Genomic DNA, 25787 nt, shown 5'->3' on the forward strand with positions numbered 1-25787 from the left:
TGTCCAAACATAAACAAGCTTTGATGCTGAACTGTAGAATGTGTTTAACTGGGTAATGCAGACATGAAGAAATAACTGTAAGGATTTGCAGTGAAGTTTTGAGAGTTAACTGAAAGACTGAAGAATTATCCTTGTTATGGCAACATAGAAAATAAAAGTACTGAATTGGGTTACTTGCGAGTTCCGGAGATCACTGTGAAACTGTAGCAGATGACAAGGTGATGAACGGGTTAAATGCAGAGTAGAACAAACGAACAGCTGAGGGTAGTGGAATCCTCCAAACTTTGTATGGTTGAAAGCAGGCAGACAGGGTAACCTCATGCAAGACTCTGGGAATCCAACTGTTTCCAGTAGGTGTGCAATTAACTGACAGCACAGCGGAGAGCCGGTGGATCTTTTAGCAGTGAAGGCTGCAGACGGACCTCTGGGAACGGAGGCGACATCTGGACCACGGGAATCACACAGGAATGCACGGAGGGAGCTCAGAGCTAGGGCATAGCGTTGATACAACAAAGCACTGGCCCAGAGTAACGTAATCCCAGCCTACTTAAAGGCGGCACAAGCACGGGATTGGCTTACACCTACCCACAGGTGTTTTCACAAGTGCTCTGTATTACTTATTTGGTCTCCAACATGGCCACCTCCTATACAGCAGACACACCGCAGTGCCTTAGGCCATTTGGTCCCCGCACTCCCAGTTCCCAGACTCTGCATTACCTGTGCTACTGATCACGCCGCGTCCCCACACGGCCGCACAGCACCGCGAGCAACCGCACTGGCAACGGATGAACCCCAGAACCCGCAGAGGTGAGAGACCGGTTCGTGACAACGTTGATGTGGAGACCAGAAATTTCTTCCCAGTGGAGGCTTGCATCCGTGGTCACCAGGATCCAGTCCTGAATTCCGAACCTGCGGCCTTCTAGGAGGTGAGCACTGTGCAGCCACCACAGGAGAGATACCCTGGCTCTGGGAGACAGGGTGATCCTCTGATGCATTTGTAAATGGGACCCGGACCATTTGTCCAGTAGATCCCATTGAAAGGTCCTTGCATGGAACCTTCCGAAGGTGATGGCCTCGTACGAAGCCATCATCTTCCCCACGACACGCGTGCAGTGATGTACTGAAACCTTTTTTAGCTTTAATAGGTTCCTGACCAGGGCTATGAGCTCCTGAGCCTTTTCCATCGGAAGAAAAACCTTTTTCTGATCTGTGTCTAGAATCAGGCCCAAAAAGGTCATAGGGACTAGCTGGGACTTCGGCATATTGAGAATCCAGCACGCTGCAACATATTCACCGACAGCGACACGCTGTCCAGCAACTTCTCCCGAGATCTCGCCTTTATGAGATCATCCGAGTATGGGATAACTGTGACACCCTGCTTGCGCAGGAGCACCATCATTTCCGCTATTACCTTGGTGAAAATTCTCGGGGCTGTGGAAAGTCCAAACGGCAACGTCTGAAATTGGTAATGACAGTCCTTTACTGCAAATCTCAGGAACGCCTGGTGAGGATGGAAAATCGGAACATGAAGGTATGCATCCTTTATGTCCAGGGACACCATCCAATCCCCCCCCTCCAGGCTGGCGATGACCGCTCTGAGCGATTCCATCTTGAACTTAAACTTTTTCAAGTACAAGTTCAGGGATTTTAGATTCAAAATGGGCCTGACCGAACCGTCCGGTTTCGGGACCACAAACAGGGTTGAGTAATACCCTTTTCCTTGCTGGAGAAGAGGAACTTTGACTATCACCTGTTGAAGATACAATTTATTTATTTTTTTAAACATTTCTTTCTTTATTGAAGCATTTCTTTAGATAAAGTAACAATAAGTACAGTGATATTGCGAGTGACAATCAAAGAAAATAATAGCAAAACAAACAGATATAACGTGGCGGTCACAAAATGTAATACATGACGCAGAGAGATAGGAACACGTAATTAGCCTAATTAGCGCTATCAAACTCGATGGGAGGGTCTCCAAGAAAAATTCTGGTTTCATACCAAAGTGTGTTGCGAAAACACTGACTAATGGCCTCTTTGGTATGAATAGGAAGCGTTTCAATAAAGCTTTCCCATGTTGCGAAAAAAGATTCTGTGCGAGATTCTTTTTGAAGTGAGGCCTCCAGCCAATCCATATGGCAAATGAAAAATAGTTTGTCCCTAAACATTTCCAGTGTCGGAGCAGAGCTATGGACCCACATTTGCAAGATGGCTTTCCTAGCTGCCGAGGAGATATATGTCAATAATGTGCCCCCCCCCCCCCCCCTCTACTTTAAAACCCCCTTTTACTGTGTGACAAGCAGGGGAGAGTCCGGGGAGCTTCCTCTCAGCGGTGCTGTGGAGAGAAAATGGCGCTGGTGAGTGCTGAGGGAGAAGCCCCGCCCCCTCGGCGGCGGGCTTCTGTTCCTCTCAAACTTACTAAAAAATGGCGAGGGCTCTTTTATATACATGTACAGTGCCCACCTGTACATGTATATAGACTTTTGCCATAGGAGAGGTGTTTTATTGCTGCCCAGGGCGCCCCTCCTGCGCCCTGCACCCTTACAGTGACCAGAGTGTGTGAGGTGTACGGGAGCAATGACGCACAGCTGCAGTGCTGTGCGTTTCCTAAGTGAAGCACCGAAGGCTTCTGCCGCCTGACGTCTTCTATCTTCGTTTCTTCTGGCTCTGTGAGGAGAACGGCGGCGCGGCTCTGGGGTGAACGCCCAGGACGAACCTGTGTTCACTCCCTCTGGAGCTAATGGTGTCCAGTAGCCGAGGAAGCAGAGCCTATCATTTAAGTAGGTCTGCTCCTCTCTCCTCAGTCCCTCGATGCAGGGAGCCTGTTGCCAGCACTGCTCCCTGAAAAAGAGAAAAAATCCTAACAAAAATGCTTCCTAAGCAGGAAACTCAGAAAAGGTCCCTGCAGTGCACCCATTCTCCTCTGGGCACAGTCTAAAACTGAGGTCTGGAGAAGGGGCATAGGGGAGGAGCCAGTGCACACCCAGAGTCCAAAGTCTTTCTTAAAGTGCCCATGTCTCCTGCGGAGCCCGTCTATTCCCCATGGTCCTTACGGAGTCCCAGCATCCTCTAGGACGTTAGAGAAAAGTGATTATTACTCACCTGTGCTGGTATCTGTAGGGATTTCCTCCTCCTTACACTGCTGATCACCCCTCACATACGTCTCTACTTTTCCCTCTGTATCTTCTGCCTTCATATCAGTCACATACGTCTCTTCTTCTCCCTCTACATCTTCTGCATTCATATCAGTCACATACGTCTCTTCTTCTCCCTCTGTATCTTCTGCCTTAATATAAGTGTAATGCTCAATTAATACAAAAACCATAGAAATATCATGTGTCACTGATTTAAGCAATAGAATATCACTGCATAAGACACTGCAAATCATACATTGACAGTCACTTTGGTATATTGATGAGACCCTTAAACCCACCTACCTGATCCTCCTGTGGGATCCTGTGATTCTCCTCTGTACAATCCTGGGAATACAGAGGACGGGGGCATCTCTCTGGGGTATCTCTGTTACTGGGTCCATCTGTAGGAGACACACAGTGACTGAATACATTGTATATATGTGATTATCAGGTGATGTGTATATAGGGGCCCCCATACCTGCTCTCCCCTATACAATACATGACAGTCTCCTCTTACCCAGTGATGTGAGGGGCCGGTGATTCTCCATCATCACGTCCTTGTACAGACCTCTGTGTTCCTCTATATACTCCCACTCCTCCATGGAGAAATAGACAGTGACATCCTGACACCTCATAGGAACCTGACACACACAATGATACAGTCATCACCCAGACATCCCCTGGTGTTACTGTATAATGCCCCATTCCCAGCAGTCACCTCTCCAGTCATCTCCCAGACACGTCCCCTGGTGTTACCGTATAACGCCCCATTCCCAGCAGTCACCTCTCCAGTCATCACCCAGACACATCCCCTGGTGTTACTGTATAATGTCCCATTCCCAGCAGTCACCTCTCCAGTCAATCACCCACACACGTCCCCTGGTGTTACTGTATAATGTCCTATTCCCAGCAGTCACCTCTCTAGTCATCACCCAGACACATCCCCTGGTGTTACTGTATAATGTCCCATTCCCAGCAGTCACCTCTCCAGTCATCACCCACACACGTCCCCTGGTGTTACTGTATAATGTCCCATTCCCAGCAGTCACCTCTCCAGTCATCACCCAGACACATCCCCTGGTGTTACTGTATAATGTCCCATTCCCAGCAGTCACCTCTCCAGTCATCACCCAGACACGTCCCCTGGTGTTACTGTATAATGTCCCATTCCCAGCAGTCACCTCTCCAGTCATCACCCAGACACGTCCCCTGGTGTTACTGTATAATGTCCCATTCCCAGCAGTCACCTCTCCAGTCAGCAGCTGAATGATCTTGTTGGTGAGTTCCAGGATCTTTTGGTCATTGTGCCTTTTATGTAGAAGAGAGTGAGGTGGAGGCACCATGATGGGGCTCTGGGTCCTGCTCAGTCCTCCTGACACACAGGGACGGCTGCTGGGTGTCTCACAGTGAATAGTTGTCTTCTTCACTACTGTGTAATCCTGTGCATTGATGGAAACATCAACAAATAACTAAACTATCTATATGGAGTTGATATTTTAGGAGTTAATTGTGCATAATACACATTGTGACACTCTCAGATCCCCTCTCCTCCCCAGTCATGTCCCTGTATTATTACTATAGAGAAGTGATTTCACTGTGACCCTCAAAGATCCACTCCTCAGTCATGTCCCTATATCATAGATATTAGTGATGTCACTGTGATGCTCCAGATCCCCTCACTGCCCCAGTCATGTCCCTGTATTATTACTATAGATATAAGTGATGCCACTGTGACAAGCTCAGATCCCCTCACCTCCCCAGTCATGTCCCTGTATTATTATTATAGATATTAGGTATTTCACTATAACGCTTTCAGATCCTGTTACTTTCCCAGTTATGACCCTGTTATTACTAGTGTCACAGTGACCCTCATAGATGCATGATCCAGTCATATCCCTATATTATTATTATTATAGATACAAGTGAGGTCACTGTGTGCTCCCAGACCCCCTCACCTCCCCAGTCATGTCACTGTATTATTACTATGGATATAAGTGATGTTACAGTGACTCTCCCAGATCCCCTCACCTCCCCAGTCATGTCCCTGTATTATTATTATAGATATTAAGGATCTCATTATGACATTTTCAGATCCCCTAACTTACCCAGTTATGTTCTGGAATTATTACTATAGTTATGTGATGTCATCATGATGCTCAAACAAGTTGGGAGAAGTACATCTGCACACTTGTAAAGGTGTATCAAAATCTTGTATAAAGGAAAACTTATGACATCCCCAATAATCGTGCGTCTAAATTAGACCTTTTTCCTCTCTGGGGGTGCGACCCTAATGTAACCAGACTTTGGAACAACACAAAAAAGAGAACTAGAAGAAGGCACTGAATAGATTTATTGGATTAATTAATATATTAAAACTTAGCTTTTAATGCTACCTTTAATATAGGGAAGGTCCCTTTAAGTGGGACACATACAGCAAAATATAGAGGTTAAAATATGACACATACAAACAAATAAGTGATGAAGAGAGAAAAATTTATGTGAAAAAGAATTTAAAAGGAGGCAACACCAAAATAACTCCTGCAGTTGTATATATTATATATGTACCATCTGTACCGGATAATTCCTTGTGGATTGTTCTTAGTATATGCCTGGATATGCCTATGCTGTATATCAATCCACATAAAGGTATGAATGTCTGTTCATGTTTTATGTTCAATATTTGTCATACTGCACACTAATTGCAATCGGCATAGTTAATCCAAATGATAACTTCACTTGTATCTGATACCACACAGAAAATAGGGAGAATAAAAGGATGTATCACAATTACGTTGCTCGTTATCTGCTGCGCTTTCTTGGAGAATTAATAGATTGAAAGAATGACTGGATTAATTCATGTACTTCATAATAGCATATGTTATTCTTGTACCGTGTCTCAATCAATCTCATAGATATCTTAATGATGGTTGATTGACACAGAAATAGGTCACTGTTGGAATAATAGCACTTGTATGGATACCATATGCTGTGCTCTCTTTGAATTAATATAATCCAAGAGGATGTAAAAATAGGATTTTGGTACCTACCGGTAAATCCTTTTCTCTTAGTCCATAGAGGATGCTGGGGACTCCAAAAGGACCATGGGGGTATAGACGGATCCGCAGGAGCTTGGGCACACTATAAAGACTTAAACTGGGTGTGAACTGGCTCCTCCCTCTATGCCCCTCCTCCAGACCTCAGTTAGAAACTGTGCCCAGGAGAGATGGACAATTTCGAGGAAAGAATTTAATGTTAAAAACACGGTGAGTGTCATACCAGCTCACACCTCAAACACACCGTAGAACATGGCATTCAGTAGAATACCCGCCAACGGCATGAACAAAACCCAGCCACACGTCGAGAGAATATGGAACACAACCCGTGTGTACACGGAAGCAAAAATATGACCTCGCCTGCTATGTCATGAACAACGGTAACAACCACCAGATAGAGAAGAACCTCTACCAGGTTGTAACCAAAAGTAATAACTGCAGATACCGTACGCACTGGGACGGGCGCCCAGCATCCTCTACGGACTAAGAGAAAAGGATTTACCGGTAGGTACCAAAATCCTATTTTCTCCTACGTCCTAGAGGATGCTGGGGACTCCAAAAGGACCATGGGGATTATACAAAAGCTCCAAAACGGGCGGGAGAGTGCGGGCGACTCAGCAGCACCGCAGGAGAAAACATAAGGTTCCCAAAAATCAGGGTATCAAACTCGTATAGAGCATCGCAAAATCGTTTGACCCCGACCAAGAATCCACTCAGCAAAGTAGAACCGCCGACACTCCTCTGTCATTCGTCCAAGAAAAGCTCTTCTTCCCAAAAGAAGGAACCTTCACCAACTATGGTGACGGCAAAGCAGGCTTAGAATGAACATGCCAAACCGCATCACAGATCCAGCATGTAACAACCGCATAATGCAGTCCCCCAAAGTAAGCTGGTAACATACCAGACAACCCGGCCTCTGTTTCACCCAACTGAGCCAAATTGATGACCTACATACTCAAAACCCTTGCTAAATCAAGGGAATTTGAATGAGCTAATGCCTAAGTAACCCCCGGCATCTAAATAGGCCGATTTCAGCGAAACCCAGAAGCCACTCTTGGTAGAACTACCAACCGAGAACTCAACTCCTCTCTATCCACCTGAAAGGTCAAACAAGGCTCTTGTGAGACAGAACCACCACTTCCGACACCTGCCCTGCGGACGTTGACGTCAATAGCCTGACCACCTTCCAAAAAAAAAAAAAAAAAAAAAAATTCCGTAAGGAAACCTATTAGGCTTGCCTGCTAATCGGCTTGTAAAGTATGGATAAACACGACCTAGCTGAAAGTCCTCCATAGAGCCTTCCTAGATACACACCGAGACACACAATTACTCCAAGAACGGTGGCAACGCTGTGCCGCCAGTTCTTTCCTAGCCCGAAGAATTTAAGCAACAACTTCCTTGGGAATACCCATTCGGCTTAGGATATGACATTCAACCGCTCCGCCGTTAAAGGCAGCCGCGGTAAATCCTGATACACGTCCCGATCTTGTTGTACCATTACCTCGCTCAAAGGAAGAGGTAGTCATTTTCTATGAGTAAACCAAGAAAAACTGGATAGCCAACCCTCGCTGGTTAGACCGGATTTCAAAGAATCATCGGAACCTTTGAAAATCTTACTCTTAGCACTGTCAGAAAGGTGAATGCGGAGAGGCCACCTAGACCGACTAAAAAAACATCCCCTGTGTCACAAGGATGTCCCCCGCTATAACCTGAGTGTCTCTTAACCTGGAATAATCTCCAGGAGACCTCTCGTTGAGACAAAACGCGAACCTGTCCAAATGCGACACTCCACAAAGACTTGTCACGTCTGGGAAACTTCTCGATGGCAGTATATTTCCCAGCCGGATATCGTGTCCGCAAAGAAAATAAGAATTTACTTACCGATAATTCTATTTCTCGTAGTCCGTAGTGGATTCTGGGACTTCCGTAAGGACCATGGGGAATAGCGGCTCCGCAGGAGACTGGGCACAAAAGTAAAAGCTTTATGACTAGCTGGTGTGCACTGGCTCCTCCCCCTATGACCCTCCTCCAAGCCTCAGTTAGGATACTGTGCCCGGACGAGCGTACATAATAAGGAAGGATTTTGAATCCCGGGTAAGACACATACCAGCCACACCAATCACACCGTACAACTTGTGATCTGAACCCAGTTAACAGTATGATAAACGTAGGAGCCTCTGAAAAGATGGCTCACAACAATGAACAACCCGATTTTTTTGTAACAATAACTATATACAAGTATTGCAGACAATCCGCACTTGGGATGGGCGGCCAGCATCCACTACGGACTACGAGAAATAGAATTATCGGTAAGTAAATTCTTATTTTCTCTGATGTCCTAGTGGATGCTGGGACTTCCGTAAGGACCATGGGGATTATACCAAAGCTCCCAAACGGGCGGGAGAGTGCGGATGACTCTGCAGCACCGAATGAGAGAACTCCAGGTCCTCCTCAGCCAGGGTATCAAATTTGTAGAATTTAGCAAATGTGTTTGCCCCTGACCAAGTAGCAGCTCGGCAAAGTTGTAAAGCCGAGACCCCTCGGGCAGCCGCCCAAGATGAGCCCACTTTCCTTGTGGAATGGGCTTTAACAGATTTTGGCTGTGGCAGGCCTGCCACAGAATGTGCAAGCTGAATTGTACTACAAATCCAACGAGCAATCGTCTGCTTAGAAGCAGGAGCACCCAGCTTGTTGGGTGCATACAGGATAAACAGCGAGTCAGATTTTCTGACTCCAGCCGTCCTGGAAACATATATTTTCAGGGCCCTGACTACGTCAAGCAACTTGGAGTCCTCCAAGTCCCTAGTAGCCGCAGGTACCACAATAGGTTGGTTCATGTGAAATGCAGAAACCACCTTAGGGAGAAATTGAGGACGAGTCCTCAATTCTGCCCTGTCTGAATGAAAAATTAAGTAAGGGCTTTTATATGATAAAGCCGCCAATTCTGAGACACGCCTGGCTGACGCCAGGGCTAACAGCATGACCACCTTCCATGTGAGATATCTTAATTCCACAGTGGTGAGTGGTTCAAACCAATGTGATTTTAGGAACCCCAAAACTACATTGAGATCCCAAGGTGCCACTGGAGGCACAAAAGGAGGCTGTATATGCAGTACCCCCTTGACAAAAGTCTGAACTTCAGGCACTGAAGCCAGTTCTTTCTGGAAGAAGATCGACAGGGCCGAAATCTGAACCTTAATGGATCCTAATTTTAGGCCCATAGACAGTCCTGCTTGCAGGAAATGTAGGAAACGACCCAGTTGAAATTCCTCCGTAGGGGCCTTCTTGGCCTCACACCACGCAACATATTTTCGCCAAATGCGGTGATAATGTTTTGCGGTTACATCCTTCCTGGCTTTGATCAGGGTAGGGATGAATTCATCTGGAATGCCTTTTTCCTTCAGGATTCGGCGTTCAACCGCCATGCCGTCAAACGCAGCCGCGGTAAGTCTTGGAACAGACAAGGTCCCTGCTGGAGCAGGTCCTTTCTTAGAGGTAGAGGCCACGGGTCCTCCGTGAGCATCTCTTGCAGTTCCGGGTACCATGTTCTTCTTGGCCAATCCGGAGCCACGAGTATAGTTCTTACTCCTCTTCTTCTTATGATTCTGAGTACTTTGGGTATGAGAGGCAGAGGAGGGAACACATACACCGACTGGTACACCCACGGTGTTACCAGAGCGTCCACCGCTATTGCCTGAGGGTCTCTTGACCTGGCGCAATATCTGTCCAGTTTTTTGTTGAGACGGGACACCATCATGTCCACCTTTGGTTTTTCCCAATGGTTTACGATCACTTGGAAGACTTCTGGATGAAGTCCCCACTCCCCCGGGTGGAGGTCGTGTCTGCTGAGGAAGTCTGATTCCCAGTTGTCCACTCCCGGAATGAACACTGCTGACAGTGCTATCACATGATTTTCCGCCCAACGGAGAATCCTTGCAGCTTCTGCCATTGCCCTCCTGCTTCTTGTGCCGCCCTGTCTGTTTACGTGGGCGACAGCCGTGATGTTGTCCGACTGGATCAATACCGGTTGACCCTGAAGCAGAGGCCTTGCTTGACTTAGGGCATTGTAAATGGCCCTTAGTTCCAGGATATTTATGTGAAGAGACGTTTCCATGCTTGACCACAAGCCCTGGAAATTTCTTCCCTGTGTGACTGCTCCCCAGCCTCTCAGGCTGGCATCCGTGGTCACTAGCATCCAATCCTGAATGCCGAATCTGCGGCCCTCTAGAAGATGAGCACTCTGTAACCACCACAGGAGAGACACCCTTGTCCTTGGGGATAGGGTTATCCGCTGATGCATCTGAAGATGCGATCCGGACCATTTGTCCAGCAGATCCCACTGAAAAGTTCTTGCATGGAATCTTCCGAATGGAATCGCTTCGTAAGAAGCCACCATTTTTCCCAGGACTCTCGTGCATTGATGCACCGACACTTGGCCTGGTTTTAGGAGGTTCCTGACTAGCTCGGATAACTCCCTGGCCTTCTCCTCCGGGAGAAACACCTTTTTCTGGACTGTGTCCAGAATCATCCCTAGGAACAGCAGACGTGTTGTTGGAATCAGCTGCGATTTTGGGATATTTAGAATCCATCCGTGCTGACGTAGCACTACCTGAGATAGAGCTACTCCGACCACTAACTGTTCCCTGGACCTTGCCCTTATCAGGAGATCGTCCAAGTAAGGGATAATTAAGACGCCTTTTCTTCGAAGAAGAATCATCATTTCGGCCATTACCTTGGTAAAGACCCGGGGTGCCGTGGACAATCCAAACGGCAGCGTCTGAAACTGATAATGACAGTTTTGTACCACAAACCTGAGGTACCCTTGGTGAGAAGGGTAGATTGGGACATGGAGATAAGCATCTTTGATGTCTAGAGACACCATATAGTCCCCTTCTTCCAGGTTCGCTATCACTGCTCTGAGTGACTCCATCTTGAATTTGAACCTTTTTATGTAAGTGTTCAAGGATTTTAGATTTAAAATTGGTCTCACCGAGCCGTCTGGCTTCGGTACCACAAACAGCGTGGAATAATACCCCTTTCCCTGTTGTAGGAAGGGTACCTTGATTATCACCTGCTGGGAATACAGCTTGTGAATAGCTTCCAATACTGCCTCCCTGTCGGAGGGAGACGTTGGTAGAGCAGACTTCAGGAACCGGCGAGGGGGAGACGTCTCGAATTCCAATTTGTACCCCTGTGATACTACCTGCAGGATCCAGGGGTCCACTTGCGAGTGAGCCCACTGCGCGTTGAAATTTTTGAGACGGGCCCCCACCGTGCCTGAGTCCGCTTGTAAAGCCCCAGCGTCATGCTGAAGACTTGGCAGAAGCTGGGGAGGGCTTCTGCTCCTGGGAAGAGGCTGCCTGGTGCAGTCTTTTCCCTCTACCTCTGCCCCTGGGCAGAAATGAGTGGCCCTTTGCCCGCTTGTTCTTATGGGAACGAAAGGACTGAGTTTGAAAAGACGGTGTCTTTTTCTGTTGAGAGGTGACCTGGGGCAAAAAGGTGGACTTTCCAGTCGTTGCTGTGGCCACCAGGTCTGATAGACCGACCCCAAATAACTCCTCCCCTTTATACGGCAATACTTCCATATGTCGTTTGGAATCCGCATCACCTGACCACTGTCGCGTCCATAACGCTCTTCTGGCAGAAATGGACATCGCACTCACTCTTGATGCCAGGGTGCAAATATCCCTCTGTGCATCTCGCATATATAGTAATGCATCCTTTAAATGCTCTATAGTTAATAATATACTGTCCCTATCCAGGGTATCAATATTTTCAGTCAGGGAATCCGACCAAGCCACTCCAGCGCTGCACATCCAGGCTGAGGCGATTGCTGGTCGCAGTATAACACCAGTATGTGTGTATATACCCTTTAAGATATTTTCCAGCCTTCTATCAGCTGGTTCTTTTAGGGCGGCCGTATCAGGAGACGGTAACGCCACTTGTTTTGATAAGCGTGTGAGCGCCTTATCTACCCTAGGGGGTGTTTCCCAACGCGCCCTAACCTCTGGTGGGAAAGGATATAATGCCAATAATTTATTAGAAATTAGCAGTTTTTTATCGGGGGAAACCCACACTTTATCACACACCTCATTTAATTCATCTGATTCAGGAAAAACTACTGGTAGTTTTTTCACACCCCACATAATACCCTTTTTTGTGGTACTTGTAGTGTCAGAAATGTTCAATGCCTCCTTCATTGCCGTGATCATGTAACGTGTGGCCCTACTGGACATTACGTTTGTCTCCTCACCGTCGACACTGGATTCAGTATCCGTGTCTGGGTCTGTGTCGACCATCTGAGGTAACGGGCGTTTTAGCGCCCCTGACGGTGTCTGAGACGCCTGGACAGGCACTAATTGATTAGTCGGCTGTCTCATGTCGTCAACAGTTTTTTGCAAAATGCTGACATTGTCACGTAATTCTTTAAATACGACCATCCAGTCAGGTATCGACTCCCTAGGGGGTGACATCACTAAAACAGGCAATTGCTCCGCCTCCACATAATTTTCCTCCTCATACATGTCGACACACACGTACCGACACACAGCACACACACAGGGAATGCTCTGATAGAGGACAGGACCCCACTAGCCCTTTGGGGAGACAGAGGGAGAGTTTGCCAGCACACACCAGAGCGCTATATATATACAGGGATAACCTTAAATAAGTGTTTCTCCCTTTTATAGCTGCTGTTTTATATTTGCTGCCAATAGTGCCCCCCCTCTCTTGTTTTACCCTGTTTCTGTAGTGCAGGACTGCAGGGGAGAGTCAGGGAGCCGTCCTTCCAGCGGAGCTGTGAGGGAAAATGGCGCTTGTGTGCTGAGGAGATAGGCTCCGCCCCCTTCACGGCGGCCTTTTTCCCCGCTTTTTTCAGGAAAACTGGCAGGGGTGAAATGCATCCATATAGCCCAGGAGCTATATGTGATGCATTTCTTTAGCCACATAAGGTTTAATCAGTGTTTTATTGCATCTCAGGGCGCTCCCCCCCCAGCGCCCTGCACCCTCAGTGACCGGAGTGTGAAGTGTGCTGAGAGCAATGGCGCACAGCTGCGGTGCTGTGCGCTACCTTATCTGAAGACAGGAAAGTCTTCTGCCGCCGCTTTCTCCGGACCTCTTCGCTCTTCTGGCTCTGTAAGGGGGCCGGCGGCGCGGCTCCGGGACCCATCCAGGCTGAACCTGTGATCGTCCCTCTGGAGCTAATGTCCAGTAGCCTAAGAAGCCCAATCCACTCTGCACGCAGGTGAGTTCGCTTCTTCTCCCCTTAGTCCCACGATGCAGTGAGCCTGTTGCCAGCAGGACTCACTGAAAATAAAAAATCTATTTAAACTTTTACTTCTAAGCAGCTCAGGAGAGCCACCTAGCATGCACCCTTCTCGTTCGGGCACAAAAATCTAACTGAGGCTTGGAGGAGGGTCATAGGGGGAGGAGCCAGTGCACACCAGTTAGTCATAAAGCTTTTACTTTTGTGCCCAGTCTCCTGCGGAGCCGCTATTCCCCATGGTCCTTACTGAAGTCCCAGCATCCACTAGGACGTCAGAGAAAATCTATTTCTCCGTCGTTTATTTCTTAGAAATAAACGGGTGCCGAACTCTGTATCTAACTCGGGTCTTCAAACATTGCAGGCGGCCGCTGTTCTAGTTAGTCCACAGCCGCCCATCCTCAGGAACGAAGACTGCTAACATAGCTTTTACTAGACTTCCCACGCAAAAGTAAACTGTGCATTTTATGCCATTTCCACTCTTTCCTTGTTGCGCCCTAGCGCCTTACTTACGCCACTGCTGACAAGTCGTCTGGCAAAGCCAACACGGGCAGACCACGAGGAATACTTTAGTCGAAAAAACTCTTAATTCAAGAAAGTTTGTAACATGACCATATCCTCCGGAAACTGGCGCTTGCAAAGGACTGCTCACCAGCTTCGAAGATCTGTATGCACAGACACCAGGATCCAAAATTGGACCCCGTACCCTCCTTCCACTAGAAGGAGAGAACCGAGCAGACACTACAGGAGCGATGTCCTGACCGTTAGGAGTATATTCCGGTGCATGCGCATGTGAGACCCGGATCACCCTTCCAACTGGTCTCTTGAACACCACACTGGTATTAGACCTGCTTACCGAAAAGACCTCTTATGCGACACCCATCTGTTTTATAAACAGAAAAATATTGATGAAATGTCACCTCAAAGCCGATCCAACTCTGTATCCTCAGACCTCTTTCCACAGAAAAAAAAAAAAAAAACACGACCTTAACCGGTCACTATCTACTCTGAAACCCCCTTTCGACTTCTGCGTCGTTGGGAACAACAGGCAATCCCTGTGACAAAGAATAGACAGAGAGAAACGACAATTTTCACCCTGATACAGGGACAAGTAGACAATGTCCTGAACCTGACGCCCATTTGTATGGTGTCGCGTACTACCTCCCCTTCCAGAGGGGAACGGCAAGATCTATTAGAAACAACAGTAAGGGAAATTACCGTAAGTCAGAATGTCCCCCTGTGGATTCTATAGATAACTCACTGGTCCTATTCTACTCCTGGACTAACTGAAAATTAGTAGACGAGCACTCACCGGAGTGAGGACCAGCCCGATAGACTCAGCGACAAGAGGTGGATGTCGACGCAACAAAAACGACATCCACTTCTGCAACCTAACAAGGCTGCAGAACACTTACCTTTTCACCTTCCACTGTCTGCACAGAAAATGAAAAGAAAGGAACGGTATTGCACCGGTTAAACCGACTGCATCCCACAAAACAATGCGTCACCCACGTTGCTAAGGAGGTTAACCCACGACGTTAGACTCAGCAGTGGAATCCGCCGAGATTGACTGACCAGAGGTCACACCAAACAGCTGTACACCTCCCACCAGCATATCCCGGAGACATTCTTCGCATTTTCCCGGTCACACTTCCTGCTGTCACTTTGCAGCCTGCTGTAAAGTTATACGGTAGACTAAACCTAGGCAAGCCTACCCACACTGGGTAGGGTACTCTTGTCGGGTGCCTACCCAAAGACAACACTCCCTCAAATGCTTGCATTGCAAATAAGGTCAAAGAATAGAAATAAAGTTTCACTTAGCTGCCTGTGTACGATCCCTTGCGACCGGGCTCTGCGTCGACAAGGAGTTGACGGTCATGATTTTCTCTCCGCGTTGTGAAGAGAATAATATTTGGACTCCTTGAGAGGATCGAAACCGACTTGTCACGGCCAAACTAGAGCTTAAGCAACAGAGTGATCAGCACATGATAAGAATACCATTATTTCAGCATTCATGGATATACATCATGTAACACACAATAAAACACATATCCTAACTATGCATATATAACCCATATCTACATATATATATATATATATATACACATATAGTAACACATCGAGCGGCACTCCTTCCCCAATGAAATAGACATTAACAGCCGATGCCCTCCATAAAGAACCTGCACGGTTCCCCACACATGTATAGAAGTCGTCCGTCGGCACTCACGGCAATAAAGACAAAAAGGCAGCTCCAATCAGCCAACGTTTCAATGTTATTTGTTCAACATTTTCGTCAGGGCATAATACATTAACAAACATCACATACCTTTATACCAACACTGATCCGTCCATTCCTCCCGCCGTCCGCGCGCCACGCTCAATAAAGTGACGTCATCACGGTGCGCCCGGACACCAAGTAGGTACGGAGGGACCAGAGCACCAAAATTGTACAAAGTGCTAAAATAAAAAAGACAGAAACCACAAACAGTAATGTTACACATATTCAGCAAAGTACACTATAGCAGCCTGCCTGTAGTATATAATAACACTAACATAAGCGATACGTAATAACAGAAGAGATTTCATCAATATTTACAAAATAGAAAACTATGTCATAAAAACTATGTTAAATCGGCACAACTGACGCCAAAAGATGCACATACACGTCATAAACAAGGTTGCAAGAACACATTTTTTATAAAAAGCATGACAGTCCTAACTGTTCGTTTAACCCACGGGGGGACAGAGTATCCAATAGGAAAATCCACTTGGATTCTGCCTGTAACAAACGCAGACCCCGATCTCCCCCACGTTTTAACGGGGGGATATGATCTATTCTACGGTGGCATAAAGTCGCTAAAGAGTGGCGGGATTCTACAAAGTGTCTGGGAACCGGTAGATCACTTTTCCCTGACAATAATGCGGCCCTTATCGATGAACGGTGGTTCGCCATGCGTTCCTTAAAAGTGCTCTCAGTTTTGCCCACGTAGTTCAAACCACATGGGCAACTGAGAAGATAAATCACAAACTTCGTACTACACGTGACTCTGTGACGAATGTTAAACTTTTACCGGTATAGGGGTGATGAAAAGAATCGCCTGCTATCATATGGCTGCACGTAGTGCAGCCTAGGCATTTAAAGCAGCCTTTACGCTGCGGATTCAAAAATGATTTATTCTGTGTATCTACAGGAGATGGAAATTGAATATCCGATTTTACCACATAATCACGGATATTTCTACCCCTCTTGTAGGCTGGCATTATCCTTTGATCACGTAAATTCGAGAGAGCGGGGTCAGATTGAATGACCGGCCAGAAAGCTTTAGTCACCCTATTAATTTTGGTGCTTGCAGTATTGAATTTGCTAACCCAAACACACTTTGACTGACTGTCTCTAGCCACTGGCAACAATGAATCCGTTCTGGAAATTTTAAGGACCCGATTCTTAGTGCGTGCTAACTCTCTAGGACAGTATCCCCTGTTTTTAAACTTACTGACCATCTCATCCAGAGCACTTTCAAGTTGTGTTTCATCATTGATAATTCTACGAACCCGGAGCATCTGTGAAAAAGGGAGACCTCTCTTGAGAGGTTCTGGGTGATGGCTACTAGCTAGTAGTATATTATTCCTATCTGTCGATTTACAGAATAACTGAGTTCGGATTTTATTATCAATGAGGCTGATATTAACGTCTAAAAAGTTCACACTAGATGTACTCATAGTATAGGTGAATTTCACTGGCGAGTCGGTTTCATTATGAGTTTCAATCAACAATTTCAGTTGCTCTCCTGGACCAGTCCACAAGAGCAACAAGTCATCAATGTATCTAAGATACAACAATACATTTGACTTGACCTCCTCTTTTGAGAAAAATAATTCTTCTTCTACACCAAACATAAAGCAATTAGCCAGTGATGGAGACACATTACTCCCCATGGCGAAGCCCTGTTGCTGCACATAATACGCATTGTTGAACATGAAATAATTGCGTGGCGCGCGGACGGCGGGAGGAATGGACGGATCAGAGATGGTATAAAGGTATGTGATGTTTGTTAATGTATTATGCCCTGATGAAAATGTTGAACAAATAACATTGAAACGTTGGCTGATTGGAGCTGCCTTTTTGTCTTTATTGCCGTGAGTGCCGCCGGACGACTTCTATACATGTGTGGGGAACCGTGCAGGTTCTTTATGGAGGGCACCGGCTGTTAATGTCTATTTCATTGGGGAAGGAGTGCCGCTCGACCGTGTTACTATTTTAGCGTTTGATCTTTGGATGAACCGTTTTTGAAGGCACCCTCCGTAATATTTCACCAGCATCAGGTTGTATTGGGTGCTTGCTGCAGCATCTATTGTTACACACTGGGACAACAGATTGGGTGTGCACGTGTGGTTTCTAACCCATATTCCAGCACTGTGGTTTGCCTCACCTCTGTTAGAATGTCGACAGCTGCCGACACCGATACAGATGTATTATTGGCTGGGTTTGATTTAACCCCAGGAGAGACTTTCAGTTATTCGGATAATGATGCTATCAATATCCGTTTTAAGGACAATTTGTCAGTGACTGGAGGCAATATTGAGAATATAAATCTGTATAAAGAGCTATTGCAGTGGGGTGACACTGTCTGATTACCATCGGGATGGTAAAATACCACGTGGTTTCAGGATAAGGAACATTCCAACTATTGGCAGGCTGAATGCCACTTTCTGCAAGAAATGGATAGCCATTTTAAATAAGCGTTCCTATGATCTCATCTTGTTGGTGATAGAGGAGGTGACGAAGGAGTTAATGACTATCAGGTCCCAAATAGACGAGTTTGAAACCACTCACAAACCTACGTTATTGGCTGATACTACCTCCAATTGGCTGGAACAGTAAACGACACAGGTCGACAAATATTGCAAGGACCTGGTGCAATATAAACGCCTGAAATTGGAGAAAGTGAATCAAGATTACGCCAAGAAACAGGTATATCCCTGGATATCAGGCACCACCCCTTATTCAAGAGCCCCAAGAAAGCGGATGTCCAATCGGTACAACAGGGGCCAATTTGATACTGACACGTCTACAGATGGTACAGCCTCGGCTAGCGAAAATGAGCGCGGCAACATCTCTGGTCGTCACCCTTTAGGGGTTCAGACAAGAGCCCAGATTTCCGACCCAAGCGGAGGTACACGAGGAGGGGGGGCCAAAACCAAAGGTCGTGGAGGAGGACGTCCTCCAGTACAGAAGAGGAGATGATCATTAACATTTCCGATCGAGTTCTCACTCCAAATGAAAACAAGGTACTGTCTAGAGGTTTGAACTTTGTCCCTACACAGCGGTTCGAACCGTTTGAATTGAAAATCGAACGTTACAAATTGAGTAGACAACTACGTCTTAAAGAATATTTCAATTCACCTGATAAAGTGACTGTGACCAGTGACCCATTACCCAGTTTTCTGCATAAAAAAATCAGTTTTTGACCCTGGTTCAACAAATGCCGCCATTAAATCCTTTTGTCGCACTATTGACATGAATATTGATGGCATGTCGACTCCTTCTAAAAATTAGTTCAGCAATTTATCTAAGGAGGAATGGCAGGCATTAAGGTCTCTCAGTAAATATGATGACGTGGTGTTCAGACCGGCGGACAAGGGTGGAGCCATAGACGTGCAAAATACAGCAGACTATGTATTAGAATTGAATCGTCAACTCAGTGACCATTCCACCTATTGTGTCCTGAGGTCTGATCCCACGTCATCATATAAGAAAGAATTAGATGCTATTTTGCACAAAGCTGTTCTTGATGGTGATATTTCAGCAGATATGTGTGATGCTTTGAAGGTATCATATCCGATTGTGCCACTGCTGTATTCGATTCCCAAGATACATAAAGATAGATATGCCCCTCCAGCTCGTCCCATCATATCTGCGAGGGGATCATTATTTCAAAAAATCTCTATGTACCTTGATTTTTTTCTACACCCATGTGTGCAGACCCATGATTATTATTTAAAGGATACTACTTCACTCTTGACTAGATTGGCAGAGATTTAGACAGTTCCTCTGGGTTGTTTTTTGGTGACCATAGATGTTAAGAGCCTTTACACGTGTATTCCTCATGGCGCAGGCCTGATTGCTGTACAGAAGGTGATTGACAATCATTGTGTTGAACTATTTATTCGATTATTGCGTCTTACGCTAGAACGCAATTATTTCATGTTCAACAATGCGTATTATGTGCAGCGACAGGGCTTCGCCATGGGGAGTAATGTGTCTCCATCACTGGCTAATTGCTTTATGTTTGGTGTAGAAGAAGAATTATTTTTCTCAAAAGAGGAGGTCAAGTCAAATGTATTGTTGTATCTTAGATACATTGATGACTTGTTGCTCTTGTGGACTGGTCCAGGAGAGCAACTGAAATTGTTGATTGAAACTCATAATGAAACCGACTCGCCAGTGAAATTCACCTATACTATGAGTACATCTAGTGTGAACTTTTTAGACGTTAATATCAGCCTCATTGATAATAAAATCCGAACTCAGTTATTCTGTAAATCGACAGATAGGAATAATATACTACTAGCTAGTAGCCATCACCCAGAACCTCTCAAGAGAGGTCTCCCTTTTTCACAGATGCTCCGGGTTCGTAGAATTATCAATGATGAAACACAACTTGAAAGTGCTCTGGATGAGATGGTCAGTAAGTTTAAAAACAGGGGATACTGTCCTAGAGAGTTAGCACGCACTAAGAATCGGGTCCTTAAAATTTCCAGAACGGATTCATTGTTGCCAGTGGCTAGAGACAGTCAGTCAAAGTTTGTTTGGGTTAGCAAATTCAATACTGCAAGCACCAAAATTAATAGGGTGACTAAAGCATTCTGGCCGGTCATTCAATCTGACCCCGCTCTCTCGAATTTACGTGATCAAAGGATAATGCCAGCCTACAAGAGGGGTAGAAATATCCGTGATTATGTGGTAAAATCGGATATTCAATTTCCATCTCCTGTAGATACACAGAATAAATCATTTTTGAATCAGCAGCGTAAAGGCTGCTTTAAATGCCTAGGCTGCACTACGTGCAGCCATATGATAGCAGGCGATTCTTTTCATCACCCCTACACCGGTAAAAAGTTTAACATTCGTCACAGAGTCACGTGTAGTACGAAGTTTGTGATTTATCTTCTCAGTTGCCCATGTGGTTTGCACTACGTGGGCAAAACTGAGAGCACTTTTAAGGAACGCATGGCGAACCACCGTTCATCAATTAAGAGCCGCATTATTGTCAGGGAAAAGTGGTCTACTGGTCCCCAGACACTTTGTAGAAGCCCGCCACTCTTTAGCGACTTTACGCCACCGTATAATAGATCATATCCCCCCGTTAAAACGTGGGGGAGATCGGGGTCTGCGTTTGTTACAGACAGAATCCAATTGGATTTTCCTATTGGATACTCTGTCCCCCCGTGGGTTAAACGAACAGTTAGGACTGTCATGCTTTTTATAAAAAATGTGTTCTTGCAACCTTGTTTATGACGTGTATGTGCATCTTTTGGCGTCAGTTGTGCCGATTTAACATCGTTTTTATGACATAGTTTTCTATTTTGTAAATATTGATGAAATCTCTTCTGTTATTACGTATCGCTTATGTTAGTGTTATTATATACTACAGGCAGGCTGCTATAGTGTACTTTGCTGAATATGTGTAACATTACTGTTTGTGGTTTCTGTCTTTTTTATTTTAGCACTTTGCACTTTGTACAATTTTGGTGCTCTGGTCCCTCCGTACCTACTTGGTGTCCGGGCGCACCGTGATGACGTCACTTTATTGAGCGTGGTGCGCGGACGGCGGGAGGAATGGACGGGTCAGAGATGGTATAAAGGTATGTGATGTTTGTTAATGTATTATGCCCTGACGAAAATGTTGAACAAATAACATTGAAACGTTGGCTGATTGGAGCTGCCTTTTTGTCTTTATTGCCGTGATCCGGACCATTTGTCCAGCAGATCCCACTGAAAAGTTCTTGCGTGGAATCTGCCGAATGGAATCGCTTCGTGAGAAGCCACCATTTTGCCCAGGACCCTTGTGCATTGATGCACTGACACTTGGCCTGGTTTTAGGAGGTTCCTGACTAGCTCGGATAACTCCCTGGCTTTCTCCTCCGGGAGAAACACCTTTTTCTGGACTGTGTCCAGAATCATCCCTAGGAACAGCAGACGTGTCGTTGGAATCAGCTGGGATTTTGGGATATTTAGAATCCACCCGTGCTGTGGTAACACTACTTGAGATAGTGCTACTCCGACCCACTTGGTAAAGACCCGGGGTGCTGTGGACAATCCAAACGGCAGCGTCTGAAACTGATAATGAGAGTTCCGAACCACAAACCTGAGGTACCCTTGGTGAGAAGGGCAAATTGGGACATGGAGGTAAGCATCCTTGATGTCCAGAGACACCATATAGTCCCCTTCTTCCAGGTTCGCTATCACTGCTCTGAGTGACTCCATCTTGAATTTGAACCTTTGTATGTAAGTGTTCAAGGATTTCAGATTTAAAATAGGTCTCACCGAGCCGTCCGGCTTCGGTACCACAAACAGCGTGGAATAATACCCCTTTCCCTGTTGCAGGAGGGGTACCTTGATTATCACCTGCTGGGAATACAGCTTGTGAATGGCTTCCAATACCGCCTCCCTGTCAGAGGGAGATGTTGGTAAAGCAGACTTCAGGAACCGGCGAGGGGGAGACGTCTCGAACTCCAATTTGTACCCCTGAGATACTACCTGAAGGATCCAGAGGTCCACTTGCGAGTGAGCCCACTGCGCGCTGAAATTCTTGAGACGGCCCCCCACCGTGCCTGAGTCCGCTTGTAAGGCCCCAGCGTCATGCTGAGGACTTGGCAGAAGCGGGGGAGGGCTTCTGTTCCTGGGAAGAGGCTGCCTGATGCAGTCTTTTTCCCCTTCCTCTGCCCCGGGGCAGAAATGAGGAGCTTTTGCCCGCTTGCCCTTATGGGGACGAAAGGACTGAGCCTGAAAAGACGGCGTCTTTTTCTGCTGAGAGGCGACCTGGGGTAAAAAGGTGGATTTCCCAGCAGTTGCCGTGGCCACCAGGTCCGATAGACCGACCCCAAATAACTCCTCCCCTTTATAAGGCAATACTTCCATATGCCGTTTAGAATCCGCATCACCTGACCACTGTCGCGTCCATAACCCTCTTCTGGCAGAAATGGACAGCGCACTTACTCTTGATGCCAGAGTGCAAATATCCCTCTGTGCATCTCGCATATATAGAAATGCATCTTTTAAATGCTCTATAGTCAATAATATACTGTCCCTATCCAGGGTATCAATATTTTCAGTCAGGGAATCCGACCAAGCCACCCCCGCGCTGCACATCCAGGCTGAGGCTATTGCTGGTCGCAGTATAACACCAGTATGTGTGTATATACTTTTTAGGATATTTTCCAGTTTTCTATCACCTGGTTCCTTGAGGGCGGCCGTATCAGGAGACGGTAACGCCACTTGTTTTGATAAGCGGGTGAGCGCTTTATCTACCCTAGGGGGTGTTTCCCAACGCGCCCTAACCTCTGGCGGGTAAGGGTATAATGGCAATAATTTTTTAGAAATTATCAGTTTTTTATCGGGGGAAACCCACGCTTCATTACACACCTCGTTTAATTCATCTGATTCAGGAAAAACTCCGGGTAGTTTTTTCACACCCCACATAATACCCTTTTTTGTGGTACTTGTAGTATCAGAAATGTTCAAAACCTCCTTCATTGCCGTGATCATGTAACGTGTGGCCCTACTGGAAGTCACGTTTGTCTCCTCACCGTCGACACTGGATTCAGTGTCCGTGTCTGGGTCTGTGTCGACCATCTGAGGTAACGGGCGCTTTAGAGCAATTGACGGTGTTTGAGACGCCTGGACAGGCACTAGCTGATTTGCCGGCTGTCTCATGTCGTCAACAGTCTTTTGTAAAGTGCTGACGCTATCACGTAATTCCTTCCATAAGACCATCCAGTCAGGTGTCGACTCCCTAGGGGGTGACATCACTATTACCGGCAATTGCTCCGCATCCACACCATTTTCCTCCTCATACATGTCGACACAAACGTACCGACACACAGCACACACACACCGGGAATGCTCTGATAGAGGACAGGACCCCACTAGCCCTTTGGGGAGACAGAGGGAGAGTTTGCCAGCACACACCAGAGCGCTATATATAATATATAGGGACAACCTTATATAAGTGTTTCTCCCTTATATAGCTGCTGTATTGATTAATATGCCAATTTAGTGCCCCCCCTCTCTTGTTTTACCCTGTTTCTGTAGTGCAGGACTGCAGGGGAGAGTCAGGGAGACGTCCTTCCAGCGGAGCTGTGAGGGAAAATGGCGCTTGTGTGCTGAGGAGATAGGCTCCGCCCCCTTCTCGGCGGCCTTTCTCACGCTTTTTAAGGAAAACTGGCAGGGGTTAAAATTCATCCATATAGCCCAGGAGCTATATGTGATGCATTTTTTGCCATCCAAGGTTTTTCTATTGCGTCTCAGGGCGCCCCCCCCCAGCGCCCTGCACCCTCAGTGACCGGAGTGTGAAGTGTGCTGAGAGCAATGGCGCACAGCTGCAGTGCTGTGCGCTACCTTGTTGAAGACAGGACGTCTTCTGCCGCCGATTTTCCGGACCTCTTCTGTCTTCTGGCTCTGTAAGGGGGCCGGCGGCGCGGCTCTGGGACCTATCCATGGTCCCTCTGGAGCTAATGGTGTCCAGTAGCCTAAGAAGCCCAATCCACTCTGCACGCAGGTGAGTTCGCTTCTTCTCCCCTTAGTCCCTTGATGCAGTGAGCCTGTTGCCAGCAGGACTCACTGAAAATAAAAAACCTAAACTTAAACATTTCACTAAGCAGCTCAGGAGAGCCACCTAGTGTGCACCCTTCTCGTTCGGGCACACAAATCTAACTGAGGCTTGGAGGAGGGTCATAGGGGGAGGAGCCAGTGCACACCAGGTAGTCCTAAAGCTTTTACTTTTGTGCCCAGTCTCCTGCGGAGCCGCTATTCCCCATGGTCCTGACGGAGTCCCAGCATCCACAAGGACGTCAGAGAAAAACTAATAACTACGGAACCCCGGGAGTTCCTAGGGAGGCATATAATTACAATTTTTATAACACTCCCCCCACATATACCTATATATACAGGTACAAGACAATGACAGCCTGACAAAACTTTACCCAGGGAATACCGTTGATGTCGAGAGGGCATCCACAAACCGACTGTATCTTCCCTATCGTGTTTACCGTTTTACGCACACAAACACCAATCTGCTAATACTTAATTTTTTTTATTTTTTTACTTTTTTTTAATCAAGTATCGCCCTGCACAGCCGAAGCCGTCAGTAATCCCCACCGCAGCCCATGACTAAGGCCTTACACCTGCCGACATATGTCGACTAACTGATAGTGGGTAAACAAAAAAGGGAAACAGTGAAATTATGTATTTACCACAAAGAATAAGCATCCATTATCAAAGTTAATACTATATGCACCTATAGCATTAAAATCACAGTGCCACCCCCACCATCTTACTCTAGAGTAAATCCTGGCGGGGATCTTGAAGAAAATGGCGCCGACTCCTCAGAGATTAAGCTCCGCCCCTTCCCGGCGCTCTGCAGCCCCTTATCATAAATATACTGGCTGGCGTTGTATATGGTGTAAAAACACTATATACTTATCTTAAACTGCCGTTCAGGGCGCCCCCCTCCCCCCCCCCCCCTGCACCCAGGTAGAACGTTGGTGTGTGGGAGCATCGGCGCGGGACCGCCGTACTGTGTGCGGCGCCCGGGAACCTGGAAGACGGCAGCGGGGGAAGAAGGTCGCGCAGCGCGTTAACACGCGCCGGCGGGGGTCCGGGACCCGGAGCCCCCGTCAGCGCCACCTATGCAAATGCCGCTCACAGCGCTCTCCCTCTCCAGCGCCCCGCACCCGTTACACGAGTCAACGGGGGGAGAGATGAAAAAAGGCGCGCAGTACACTGACACGCGCTGGCAGGGGTCCGGACACGGAATCCCCCCGCAGCGCTAACACACAACCTCTCTGCCCCATTAAATAAATATAATTTGCTGTTCAGGGCGCTCCCCTCCCCAGCGGCGGGAGGGTCAATGCTGGCGGGGGAATAAGCTGCGGTGCCCAGGCACCGAATCTGTTTTCAAAACAAGCCTAAATAAGAAACAACAGTAACCTGCTGCCCAGGGCGCCCTCCCCCCCCCCCCCCCCACCAGCGCCCTGCACCCTGTGAGTGCCGTTGGTGTGGGAGCATGGAGCGCAGCACTACCACTGTACCTCCGTTACTGATGTCTTCTGCCGTCC

General features: G+C 46.9%; 1 protein-coding gene across 1 annotated transcript in view; it reads right to left on the reverse strand.

Annotated features, from left to right (window-relative positions):
* LOC135054610 (zinc finger protein 260-like) overlaps nt 1-25787 on the reverse strand; it is a 90233-nt gene that overhangs the window by 33828 nt on the left and 30618 nt on the right. Inside the window, exons 3-6 of the mRNA XM_063957801.1 lie at nt 4382-4573; nt 3652-3775; nt 3438-3535; nt 3103-3286 (exon numbers count right to left, since the gene is read on the reverse strand). Of these exons, the coding sequence (XP_063813871.1) occupies nt 3103-3286; nt 3438-3535; nt 3652-3775; nt 4382-4573 (598 nt within the window). The remainder of the gene's footprint in view (nt 1-3102; nt 3287-3437; nt 3536-3651; nt 3776-4381; nt 4574-25787) is intronic.

The sequence above is a fragment of the Pseudophryne corroboree genome, chromosome 3, assembly GCF_028390025.1.
Source record: "Pseudophryne corroboree isolate aPseCor3 chromosome 3, aPseCor3.hap2, whole genome shotgun sequence".
NCBI classification, from domain to species: domain Eukaryota; kingdom Metazoa; phylum Chordata; class Amphibia; order Anura; family Myobatrachidae; genus Pseudophryne; species Pseudophryne corroboree.